This window comes from Netta rufina, assembly GCF_964035555.1.
Source record: "Netta rufina genome assembly, chromosome: 3".
NCBI lineage: Eukaryota > Metazoa > Chordata > Aves > Anseriformes > Anatidae > Netta > Netta rufina.
In genome coordinates, this window is record NC_140125.1 from 36,139,910 (window position 1) to 36,153,740 (window position 13,831).

A 13,831-nucleotide genomic window follows, 5' to 3' on the forward strand; every position below is an offset into this window, starting at 1 on the left:
GCTCTGAAAAGATGGTAATTGAAAGCTCAGATACAAAATGAAAATTATAGTGCAAAAGCAGCACTGTCCAGTCAGCTGAATGCTTCAAAGAGCTGTGGACACTGTTCCACGTGAAGACATACATACAGCCATAGTTGCCTGTAAACTCAAAATATCAGGAATTCTGAAGGACTAGAATATCTTTACTAGTTGAAAACAGAAGACTGAAAGAACTAGATTGAAACATGAAACAGTTTTTGTATGACCATAAGCAACCATTAGTCCTTACTAAACCAAGAGTACAGCACTGCTTGTAATATTCACCTAAAGTGACTTGAAGTGACTTCACCTGAAGTGACTTGTGTTCAGTAAAAGCTTTAACTGGTGCCATATTCCCTATCCATTATCCAGTATATGAACATGAAAATCAAATTTGAAAGTAAAAAAAAAAATGGAGTTTCTGAACATGGAGACAAATATCTTTGTTGTTTTTGTTTTGGTTTTGTCTTTGTTTTTCTCTTCTTCTGACCAAGCATATATAATATGATTAAAGCAAGCTGCTGTACTGTGAACTGATCCTGATTCATCTGGAAATGAGAGAAATTGATTAAAAAAAAAAAAAGTGGATACACATAAAAGAAGAAAAAAACCCTTCTATTCCTCTATTTACTCTTAAAAATATCATATTCATTAGTTCTCCATAAATATTTCAATTAGATTCAGTTACAAAATGTTATTTATTTGTTTCTAAATGGGTTAAACCAAAATTGCCAATATGAAATTACAAGCTGTAATGAAATCCACACATCACTGTTTAGAACTGATTAAATAATGCCAATTTTAATATCAGGCTTCTGATTCACTAGGCTTCTAAAGTGATGCTAGAAAAGCTGATTGAATTTAAATTCATGAGCAGACGTGCAGAGAGATAATAACAAAAATAGAGCTTTGATGCAACTGAGAGTTGAATAAGGTCAAAACTAATACACAAGAGGTTGAATTTCATAAAAATGTATTCATTACAGATAAACTTATTATAGTTGAAAAGTTTGGATTCTTGTTACAACCTCTCTACCTTTATTTCAGAATATGTTATTAACAAGTTTTTTTGTTTGTTTGTTTGTTTTGTGTTTAAAGATGTATTTCTTAGATTTCATATGTTAATTTTCACTCATGTTCTTTTGGATCTGTTTCTTTTGGATTGTTAATCACAGTTTTTTTCTGGATGATAGGAATTACTACTTTTTGCCACTAGGTAGCGCTGATACTTTACTTAGAACATTGGCTCTGGTTATGCTATTTTCATTGTGAATTTATAGGATGTGAAAATAACCCTTACACTAAATTTTCAATTAATTAATTTATTGGCTTTAACTGTGCCAATATCAAATCAAATGATGTTGCATATTTAGGAACCTACTAAAAGTCATACAACTAAAAAATTACATGCAAGACCAAATTTGGTTCTAATACAGCTATTTGTTTTGAATGTTATAAATAAATCGTTATAAATTTTATGTGGTAATTGTCGATATTGTTATTTAGGGAGGCTGGGTGTTACTTCAGAATTGTCATCTTGGATTGGATTTCATGGATGAACTACTGGAGACACTTCTTACTGCTGAGATACAGAATGAGACATTTCGAGTTTGGATAACTACTGAACCACATCCTAAATTCCCAATTACACTGCTACAGGTTTGTTCAAATGTTTAGTTCAAGAACCTCAAGACATTGAGTTTCATTGAATTTATTTAGGGTAAGCATGTAAATGAAAAAGAAACTGTGAGTGGGGTGGGTGAATGAATAAATGAGCTAACTTTACAATACAAATGACACCAAACAGGAATGTTATTTACCAGTAACTGGAAGTTTTTCTCAATTAAAGATGTATTGTGTATGTGTGAATTTACACTAATTCTGTACACACACATTTTTAAGGCTTTACCTGTATCCTTTTTTGCTCAGCTAGGTGCCTTGTGCACAGGGTAATGCCTACAGCTACTTTTAGACTCTTATATTTCCCTGACTGAAACAAAGGATAAAGAGAACAGAAAGCATATCGACAGTGCATCTCAAAGACCATCAGCTGACAAGAAGTGACCTGTTTTTCTTTAGCTAAATTATAAATGGTTGTTCTGTAGATCTTAAGGAGATATCAATCAGTACCAGGAAAATTGCCTAAACTCTTACAAAGTGCATTTAAGTTACTTATGATAGTTCCTAGCACTCACAGCAGATCATATCTAATATCTAGTGTAATGGCCATGTGCTGACACTTCTGTGTTCACTGGCACCTTTCTTCTTAAAAACAGTGGGAGTCTTCTCAGTGGTTCCAATTCTCTCTAATTAAAAACAGATACTGTGGATGATATCTAAGATATGAAGTGATATCTAAGATATGAAGGGGAACATTAGCCTAGATGTGTATGATTTAAGGCAGCGTGAAAGGGGAAAGGAGAAATTCCTTTCTGGAATGAATCTAGGAGATGACCTTCATCAAGAAATGTATGCAATCATGGGAAAACACTGTGTATGGAAGGTAGCTCTCAATAAAAAAGGAAATCTTTCTAAGTCTTCAAGTTTGAGAAGTGGTATATAAATATATAGCTTGCTAAACGTCACAATAAAGATCTGAGAGGGCTGCTAGATGAATCTTCACTGCATTTATTTCAAATGTTTCATTTGTGATATTTCAGTCTATAGTGACACGTTACCTGTTAATATTTTAACATGTTCACGGATACCAGAAAATGAGTAACTGACAAACTAAAGGTCATCTCTTTCTCAGAAGAAAGGAGAAAATCATTTGCGTTGTTGTTGTTGTTGTTGTTGTTATTATTATTATTATTATTTCATTTAAGCAATGTTCATACATAATTGAACAAGATAGCCTTTGAAATGTGTAAACACTGGTTAGTAAGTGTTCTCATTCAATCCAAAATTCTAGTGTTCATATGCAGATAGGTCCTTGCAAAAGCTCATGTCTCTGAGACAGCTTGCCTGGGCTCTGCAGCCCAGAAATATGACTCTGTGAGATGGAAGTTGAAAAGTCATCCCTTAAAAATAATTTAATTTATTTGCCACAAATATGGAGATAGTAAAACTGCCAGGAGAAGTACGTGTTCATGAGTGTATTCATTTAAGATTCTCTCAGAGGCAGAAATAGTTTGCAAACATGCTTGCATTCAAACCTAGGACAGCCTGGCATTGACTATCCTTTCAAGTGAATGCTGCAATGTTATGCAGGCTAGTCAGACAAGTACTTACCGTTGGAGCAGAAAAATGTTTAGTTTTTGAGTTCCTCCAGCATTTGAAAGTGTCTCATAGAATAGAAATCTGATTATGGTAAGGCCAGTCTGTGTCTGAACTAATAGAATGTCCATGACCATTACCCAGCACTAGAATGCAATCGTCCGTAGGAGTACATAGTTAGAACATTCTCTGAAATGAAAACCTGTGGTATTAGCACTCTTTTAAAGATTTTTCAGGCATGGTTTGACAATTAAAATTTTCTAGAAACTATCCCTATTAGGAAGTTTGTATGAAGTTTCATGCAAAAAGGGGCTGTAGTCAAAGGAACTTTGGCAGCATACTACCACAAATGTAGATTTCATGCCTGCTGACCAGTGTGCCCAGAAACATTCTTGGGCAATCCTAATTTACTGCTGCAGACATAGCCACAGAATCCAGAGTGAACACAAAGATCTGAACTGAGGAGAGGTAAGATTTCTTTGTATTTATAGTGAGGTCTTGGGAACAGAAATATAACAAAGTTGTCATCCCTTCTGCATAGTTCTCTTCCACCGTTCAGTCATTGAATTGGAGATAGAGATATGACAGCCATATGATGCTTTTTGAAAAGCATGGAAAGTGCTTCCATGTTGTTGATCAAAAATCTTAGAACCATGGATGTCTGAGAGTGATGACTCTGAATGACATAAACAGAAAGTCCATGTTCAAAATCTTAAAGTATATCACAGGGTTTTGAGGACTAATGTAATATGTACTCCTTTTATGTGGTAAAACTGTCAAATTGATTCAACTATTTCTGTTGTATCTTTTATTTATAACTAATAGCTGTGACATTTTTATATGTTGCAGTTTTTGTTTCAGGAAATAAATCCAATTCCTTTATTTATTTATTCATTTATTTTATTTTTTTTTACATAACAGATTGCTCTAAAGTTCACAAATGAACCTCCTCAAGGTGTACGTGCCGGTTTAAAAAGAACATTTTCTGGAATTAATCAGGATCTGTTAGATGTTAGCAATTTGCCTATGTGGAAACCTTTACTTTATACTGTAGCTTTTCTGCACTCTACTGTTCAGGTATTTCTTATAAGGTTTGCAAATAAAGGTGTGATTTAGGGATTCACTTTAACAAGTTTTCTCTATGGAAAATGTGCATTCTGATATTTATTGTAGCAGCATGTTGCAGGGCTAGACCTTTAATTTCTATCATCTGTATTTTGAGATAATTTATTCTCTTAATTGTCTTTTAAATTTTATGTAATTTTCATACTATGGGCATTTAGAATAAGGATTTTTCTTATCTAATTTTAGCTATCCAAAAGTTAGTCATCTAAGTGAATAAGCTCTCTCTGTAGGTAATAGAAATAGATAAGCACCCAAAGCAGCAAATCAGCTTATCTGCCTTTGGTGGCTGTCTATAAAAATGTGAATAATTTTCTGGAGATATATCACTTTTTTCAGTCTATTGATTTTAAAGGCAGTTCATAGGCCTAGCTTAGGTTAGCTCTCTACCTTCTAGATGCCTAACATTAAATAAAATTCTCTTACTGTCTTGTTTTTATTTTTTTTGTGACATTTTCTACACTAATATGAAAGTGAGCACAATGGTGTGCATATTTAGTATGTTAAAGATATATAACTTTTCACAATAAATACCAAATGTCTGAGCATTCTGAATATACCTTATTTTAAGCAAAGATCTCAAAATAGATTTAAACAGTATTTAATCCTAAGACTCTATTTAGCTGCCTGTTTTTTTCAGTGCAGCAAAGACTGAAAGAGAATGGCCTTTTGTAAGAGGATCCCTATTAAGATACAATATACTGCATTATTTTCTTCTTTCTACCTTTTATAAACACCAAGAACGTTGTTCTGTGTATCATCTCCTAATTATAGTGTTTTTGTGGAAGGAGAAGTTTATTCAGGCATCAATACTTTCAAAAAATATTATAGCTATTCTTCTGCTCTGAAAATTTATTTTGGATTGTTAATCAGTAAGCAATATATACACTGTCCTGACTTAAACTGACCAGTTCCTAATATCCTTTGGTGACAAGATTGCTATGATAAATAGAGGTTACGAAGCTATTCAGAGAATTCGGCAGAAAATTGTTATACCTTTCTGCACGGTATTATTGGTTAAAGCTGTCTCATTTGCTTATAAACAATACTTGATTTAGGAAAAATACAAGGTCTTTTTTATTTCTTTCCCATTCTAGTTCTTTTTCAAATACTGTAATTAAATGCTACTTAACAATAGTATTGACTGTAAGTCATTGTTGACCTGGTTATTTAAAATCTAATAAATATGCTATCACTCTAGTTAATTTTAGAATATTAGTATTACACTGTTTATTCATTTAATAAATGTCAGCACTATTCATCAATTTAATTCTTAACTTAATGGAGTAATTTTTTCTATATTCTGAAAAAATTCATTGAGTGAGGTAACTTGTGTGATTATAAATAATTTGACAAATCTAGTAGCATTGGTTGTTCAAAATGTCTTTGAGCTGCAGATTACATTCACATTCTTTTATAGCCAACTTTTTCTGTTGCTACTAGCATTATAATTTTGAATTAAAATATGTACATAATGACAAATGCAGTGGTGGCAGCTTTAGTAAAGTAAATAAAGTTTTGAATTTCGAAAGACATTAAAACTATACAATGAACCAATGAAAACAAAAAGGGCAACCTAGAAACCTTTCTAGCTGAGCTGAGCATTAATAGATGAATTTGAACACTATCATTAGTAGAAAATATATATAGAAAAAAAAAGACAGTAGAGAAGATAAAATTGTTGAATGTGCTGAAAATGCAGAGATTCAGTGTTTTCTTTAGTTAATTACTTAGTATAAAAATCTTAGTATAAAAATTACATAGTATAAAAAACCCACATAGACGAGACATTTCAAACCTATGACTTATATATTGATTAGTAAAGGTAATTTACATTGAAAGTAAATAAATCACTCTTGCTTTTTCTATAAATTTTTAGTGCTAAGGTGTAACTCAATATCATGAATATCATGTTGTTTATTACTGATAGTTGTTTCCTAGGCTCTTTCTTCAGTTCAATTTTTTATTCCAATTGAACTTTGATAATGAAACTAATGATACATTAATGATACATTGTTTCATAAACATATTTGCTTTTAAATATATTCCTAAGGAACGACGAAAGTTTGGGCCTTTGGGTTGGAACATTCCCTATGAATTTAACTCAGCAGACTTTACAGCCAGCGTTCAGTTTATACAAAATCACCTAGATGAATGTGACATCAAGAAGGTGAATACTACACTTTGCATAAATCTTATTTAATTGCTTTATACAGCCTCTGTAATTATTTTTCTTACCATTTCTGTTCATTTCCATTCTTTCAGCACAGCTAGGAATGATCAGAATTTCTTTTTTTTTTTTTTTTTTTTGTATCATCCATGTTAAAACAAATGTAATAGTTAAGAACTTCAGAATCTGATCTTGTGTTTTCATTACTATATCCAAAATAACAGTAAGTCCATACAAGATCTGTTTTGGAAAGGGAGCTGAAGTATTCACAGATTTTAACAAAGCCACTCAAACTTCTTTGTGGCTGCCAATTGAGCTTCTACTGTTTCACAGGAATAGTGTAGAAGAATAGCCATCTCTTGCAAAGTAGCACTTTGATGATAAAGTAACATAAGAAACTGGTGGGAGGGAGCGCATGTATGGAAAGGAGGAACAGAGAAGAAGAAAAGTAGCAGCTGAGAGTGATTTCACGTCACACGAGAAATAGTGGGATATATTTCCTGTAGCAGGATCAAGCCCAACTCTAGTTTAAAATTTCAGAGCTGAACTCAGGAAATACATTAGAAATCAAGGTTTATTTCTTCTTCCAAATATAATTTTTTCATTTTATATTTTAGAGCCAGATGAACTCCAGACGATATCCAAATTACAGATGATATCCAAATCACTGCTACTTACATGTTGTAACTACAGTCTTTTATTTACTTTTCTTGCATCCAGGGAATATCATGGAGCACAGTACGCTACATGATTGGAGAAGTGCAATATGGAGGCCGAGTCACAGACGACTTTGATAAGCGTCTTCTTAATTGCTTTGCAAGGGTAAGAGACCTTGAAAATACAGCTATTTGTCATTTTTATTGGTAGTTGCAATACAGAAATCAGAAGACTGTCTTTCTGCTGAATACATGCTTCTTCACCAGCATATAAGACCCTTCAGAGTAAAATGAATTTTTCAAAACATCATTCATTGCCAATGAAATTCTTCCCCTTGATTTCTCTTTAGTGTGTAGCAGAAATTACTAAAAAGACATAACTAGAACTCAGAAGACGTAACGTGATTTACTCACATATTCAAGTAAAGATGGATGTAGCAGCTAAAGCAAGAACAGTTATTCTCCAAAACTGAGATTAGAAACTCTAAACGATAAAGTAATTTTGTGCTTTTTTCTCTGGATTTTGTGCAGGTGTGGTTTAGTGAAAAGATGTTTGACAGCACTTTCTGTTTTTACACTGGATATAAAATTCCCGTGTGTAAAACCCTGGGCCAGTATTTTGAATACATCCAGTCACTTCCTGCCATGGATAGCCCAAAGGTCTTTGGTCTGCATCCTAATGCGGATATTACGTAAGTAGCTCTCAATACATTGAAACCAATAACTCTTTATTTTAGTATTTGGAAAAAAATCCCTCTGAAATATGTACGTATATTTTTCATAGCAAATATACAATCCATGTGAATTTCATTGTTGAGATGGAACAATTTATGTGCATGCACATGATTAAGAATGCAGTATCTTCAGCTGCATTTTATATGTTCTTTGAAAGTAGTCATTCTTATTACTTACTCATGGTTTTAGTGGTACGTATTTTTGTTTTTAAATATGAAAACATTATAAAACATTTATAATGCCTCATCATTCTTACATTCAGAAGCAGAAATTATATCTTCTGAGAAGAAAACTGACAGTAGGGTTTCTTCTATTTTTTTGATTTATAGTATTATAATTGCATTCACAGCTTATGTTGAAATGCGCAGTATCTGGTTTGTGTAGTCTTATGATACTGTCTCCAAAGCTAAGATACTGTAGGAGTTCACATGTTCTACCCTGTGGAATAAACCTTGGTTTCCTGTCTTATACAATCATATATTACAAAGTAATTGGAGGAGATGGGTGTCAGATGAAGGTTGAAAAATAAAAGTGGCATGTAAAATTATGTTTTGAGTCAGAATAGATTTATGTTCTGAGTCAAACTAGGGCTGTATGTTCCTAACATAGTTGATTCCATAGGGCAAAAGTAGGCAATGCCATCACTGCAATACCAACACATATGCTTTGTTTTCTTTCTTACTGCATCTCAGATCTGTGCCACTAGATAGCAGTACTTTTGTTATAATGGTATAATTCTGCTTTTGTTGAAGGACTGGCATGGTCTACTATCTTTTACCATCTTTTTTTACCTTTTACCAACACTTTTTTTGTGTTGACTCAGAACATAAATTTACATTAGCACTGCCCATACTGTACTATGAAATAGAAGGTTTTAATCTCCGATGTTGTAAATCTAGCAGGTTTACCATTAATCCTGAAATACCTCAAGGCAGAATGAATTTTCTAATTAATGAAGGGGGAGCTTGTAGAGTTATGCCTGCACCTTTTCCTTCTTTTGCATTCCACTTTTAAGAAGTAACTAAACGAAGGAAATAATCTTCCTTTTTACAGAACCAGAATCCCTAGAAATCATATGATAAGTTGTTCTGATGTCTCATTTTCTCAGAGGTTGAGAAGCAGCCTGTGGAACTCACTCTTTTTCTAATTCAGAGCTAAGCAGAAAGAAAAGATTATAACATGGGTAGACAGCAGATCGCGTTTTTTATGATCACACAAAGCCAAATGTTATTCACAATGTGTTTGGCTTGGTGCAAGAAACAAAGGAAAACAATTCTTGTTGGGAGTTTTAAATTAAGCTGGTGACACTGTATTATTTCTCTGCACTTTAAGTTTTTGTGTTCTACCAAATATACATTTTAACTATTAAAAACCCCTCTGTAATTTATAACATATATCTTGTCCTCTTAGATATCAAAGTAACACAGCAGCTGATGTTCTAGATACTATTACCAATATTCAGCCTAAAGAAAGTGGTGCAGGACCTGGAGAAACTCGTGAAGCTATTGTCTATCGTTTAGCTGAAGATATGCTAGAGAAACTTCCTCCAGATTACATACCTCATGAGGCAAGCTAATCACTTTTATCTCTATCACTGTGAACAGATATGAAGCTTTTTTTATTATTTATTTATTTTAAAACAAGACATCTAGCACTGATGGTGGAGATATGTCTGGAGACTGTTCTTGCCACAGTTGTATGTGAAAATACAAAAAAAAAAAAAAAAAAAAAAAAAAATCAGTCTTGTGATGGCAGTCTCCTGGGCCTTCTGGGTGAAATCTTACTCTATCACAATCATGAATAATCAGGTAATATCAGACAAAAAATACAAATAAAAATATAAACTACAACAGTTTGAAGGCGGAAAATTTTATGTGAATAATTCAAATTACAAGTCTACAATTTGCTTATCTCAAGCAAAGTTAGTTAAGCTGTTATATATGAGAACGGTATTTCAGCATATCATATTTAACTAAATTCGTTGTTCTGGGATCCTATATTTTAGGTAAAAGCTCGTTTAATTAAAATGGGACACCTCAACTCGATGAATATTTTTCTTCGGCAAGAAATTGACCGAATGCAAAAAGTGATCACAATACTCCGCAACAGTTTGAGTGATCTTAAGCTAGCCATAGAAGGGACTATTATTATGAGTGAGGCAAGTATCAAGTTATTTACTATGTATTGCATACTTTATTTTAAACTATTACCTTGATGTATTTAGGTCATTTATTATAATTTCACTCCTTCAGAATTTGAGAGATGCATTGGATAACATGTATGATGCTCGAATTCCTCAAATATGGAAAAGAGTATCTTGGGATTCTTCAACACTTGGCTTCTGGTTTACTGAACTTTTGGAAAGAAATACCCAATTCTCTACTTGGATATTTGAAGGCAGACCAAATGTGTTTTGGATGACTGGATTCTTTAATCCACAAGGTAGGGTACTAAAAGGACTTGAGTAATAATTTATTGTATTTTATCATAACTTAATGGTTTTTACTACATATCTAATTTAATGTTAGACCTAGAAAAAAAAAGTTTTCATCACTGTCAGAATATGTTATAGAAGCCAAGATGATAAATGGGTTCAAAAAAGAGATTAGACAAAGTCATAGGAAAATGGTCTGATGGTAGATATAAACATGATTGTCCAAACTTAACCTTCAAACTGGGAGGTCCCAAAGCTCCAAATTACCAGAATCTAGAAGAACACAGAAGGGAAAGGATTTGTGTGCCATTTTGCCTGCTCTAATAATATTTCATTAAGCATCCTCCTTTGTCTAGAGTCAGAGACAGGATGCTTGTATAGATGGTCTTCTGGGCTAACCCATAAACACAGTTTTTATATTACAAGACGAAAAACTATAGTTAACAAATGAAGTGCCTTATCTTGTTGGCATATAGTAGCAAATGATGATATGGCTTCTAATGAAAACACAATTTTCCTGCTTTTTCTGTGGCTTCAAACTGTTTTTCCAATTCCGAACTGCAAGTTTCGAGCATGGAAGAGCATCGTGGTGTTTATATACTGTACAATAACAACATGCAACTATACCAGAATTATCTCTTTTACAGAGAATCATCAACCTGTCATTTTCACAGTGTCTTTGTTTAATGAAAGATCTGTTCAAATTCTTTGAAGGTCTACTGCAAAGTACAAGCAAACATGATCTATCATCTGTTATAGCTTGATATATTTATTGTTTTATTGGGAGGAAGAAAAATTATAACCATCTCCATTGTTAATAAAGAACGCTACCTTATTGGATGTATGTTTGTAGAAGAGTCTCATTTAGCCTACGCAGGTACCCATACAAATTCTCATGGGAAACTTTTCCCATGTAACAGATATGATTTTATATATATATATATATATATGTATATATATATATATGTATTAGGATTAATCTCTGAAATCCTTGACTATTTTATGAGTTATCTTCACTTTGGAGTGTTTCTATTCTATAACTTTCCTATGACTAGCACTGTAAAAATACTAATATTCAAGCAACTCTTATTTTTCTCTCAGAAACAGTTGAGGTGCCTGGAGGGCATCTGAATTATTGTTAAAAGATGGTTTCAAGGCACCAGTCAAAACATCATTCCATTTGTATCATATATAACGTAGCTGGTAACGGTACTGATCTCCAGTGGTCCAAGAGCACCACTCATAGTGCTATAAAAGATGATAATGCAAGAGATTATTTTGATCAAAGAAAATATTTAACCTAAGAGCAAAGAAATCTGAAACACGAATAGTCTTGAACTTGACAATTGCTTAAACTTCAGTGATCTGAAAAACTAGTCCTGTAAATGTAGAAAGTAGTCCACTAAGCATAAAAGGAGCAGGATAGGATAAGGGGGGGTGTGTGGGGGACGTAAATATACTTACTGTGTTAATAATAATGCTCACCGGGAAATTCTGAGTAAATCAAATCACAAAGTTTACAAATTGACTAGTGTGAGGCAATTCAGCAAATGGACTACCTTGTGCTGCCATTGCAGGTAAATCTAGACTGATTGCACTGGTGAATCAAGATCTAAATCTACCATGGTATTGGCAAATACATTAAGATGTTAAATTTAATATATTTGCGCTGATAAAATATATTTTATCAGTTTATTGGAAAAATCTCTCTATATGGTATTATGAAGTATCACTAATAATTGTATTTAAAATCTGTTGTGATGTTTTAGCAAGTATTAGCTTTTGTCTTCTATAAATTACAATTATTAGGAGAGAGCAGATGTTTCTAGTGATGCAATATTCCATTTAATAAACATGGCACTTGAACAGGCTTATAAATGATCATTTTTCATATATTAGTATAGATATTATTAATTTTAGTGAAATTTAGAAGCCTAGATCAAACTGTTTTATTTGTATAAGAATATATAGCAGTTGAATAAATGAATACATGTTCATTTCACATACTACATTAATGATGTTTACAACACATGAATATCAGTTGTGACACAGCTGCTATTTGACTTTATCCTAATTAGCATGTTAAACCACCTCTTATATCTGGAAATGCTGTCTTCCACTGTATGACCCTGTCCTTTCATGATTTTCCTTCTGGCTTGTCAGTATTTCATTCAGTGGTTTCTTCCCTATTTATATACTCATCAGCCCACAAAACGCTGGTTTTCCTTTCCTTTATGCACAATCAAGGAGGAACTGATGACATTTCATCTTTAAGTCTTTATAATAATCACTCTCAAGTATGCAGTTCTCTGTTGTTAACTTTTTTCCCTTTCCCTCAGTCTATGACAACTCCTAGTACTACTTCATCCAGTAGCATAAAATAGCAGCTTTTTTTTTGTAGCTGCATTGTCATCTTCTGAGACACTTGTAACAAATACCTCGACACCCAAAGTTCCTTGCTGCCCATTTATGTCATCTTGTGCTTATACTATTCAGTCCTTCACCTCTCAAACCTTTTTCATCACAAAACTCTGTAAAGTCTATTCAAAACAATACATTGAAAATCACTTTACTGCTTATGCCATCTTCTACCTTAATTTCTGCCAAAGACTACCTTTTCTTCACTTCTTAAAAAAAAAAAAAAAAAAAACTCCTTTATAAACCCGGTCTTGTTTAAATTCCCTAAGCATAGTCATTTTTATTATCACTTCGGACACACCTTCTGTGAACACACCATCATTGAAATTTTGCATCAGTAAAGTTTATCATCCTACTTCTTCTATAAAAAAAAGCCTTTTTCCTAAGTTGCTTTTGCATAAATACCAGCTCACGTAATTAATACCTCACTTGCCTTCAGCTTCTTTCTTGAAGCACAGATCTACTATGTATCCTGTAGTTGATTGTGTAATAATATATAAGCCAGTATCCTGAAAAAACTTTTAAGCCACTTAGTTGTTCAGTTAACAACAAAATATATTTGATGTGTCATTTAAAAAAATATTTCTCAGTGCAATGCCTTCTATGGGGCCAAAATAGGAACAAGAAAGTAGCAAAGCAAAGTTTGCTATTGTTAGTCAAGGCACGGGGTGTCATGAGGACTCTGAATATCTGCCTAGTAATGTTGAGTTCAGAACTATGCAGATAATGAGCAAGATTTTTATTTTTTCATCATGGGAGTATATACTAAATCTGTGGCTTAATTTTTCAAGGATTCCTGACAGCAATGAGACAAGAAGCAACTCGAGCACATAAAGGCTGGGCTTTAGATACAGTTACTATACATAATGAAGTGCTAAAGCAAAACAAAGAAGAAATCACAGCACCTCCTTCTGTATGTATGACATGCGAAGATATTTTAGTATTCATTTCAGTATTTAATTTGTCATTTGGTCATTTGGGATTGCTAGAGGAAAAAGTCACTATTGTCTTCAGCTCATTTTTTTTTACTCAGCTTAGAAGATAATTATAGAAATTTTGTTT

At 32.9% G+C, this 13,831-nt stretch overlaps 1 protein-coding gene across 1 annotated transcript in view; it reads left to right on the forward strand.

Moving 5' to 3' along the window:
* The window catches only part of DNAH8 (dynein axonemal heavy chain 8), a gene marked incomplete at its 3' end in the record, with an annotated part of 131,064 nt that overhangs the window by 116,628 nt on the left and 605 nt on the right, over positions 1-13,831 (forward strand). The window contains exons 83-91 of the mRNA XM_084283418.1: positions 1,525-1,677; positions 4,156-4,311; positions 6,410-6,526; positions 7,247-7,348; positions 7,714-7,874; positions 9,328-9,484; positions 9,923-10,075; positions 10,170-10,359; positions 13,561-13,682. Of these exons, the coding sequence (XP_084139544.1) occupies positions 1,525-1,677; positions 4,156-4,311; positions 6,410-6,526; positions 7,247-7,348; positions 7,714-7,874; positions 9,328-9,484; positions 9,923-10,075; positions 10,170-10,359; positions 13,561-13,682 (1,311 nt within the window). The remainder of the gene's footprint in view (positions 1-1,524; positions 1,678-4,155; positions 4,312-6,409; positions 6,527-7,246; positions 7,349-7,713; positions 7,875-9,327; positions 9,485-9,922; positions 10,076-10,169; positions 10,360-13,560; positions 13,683-13,831) is intronic.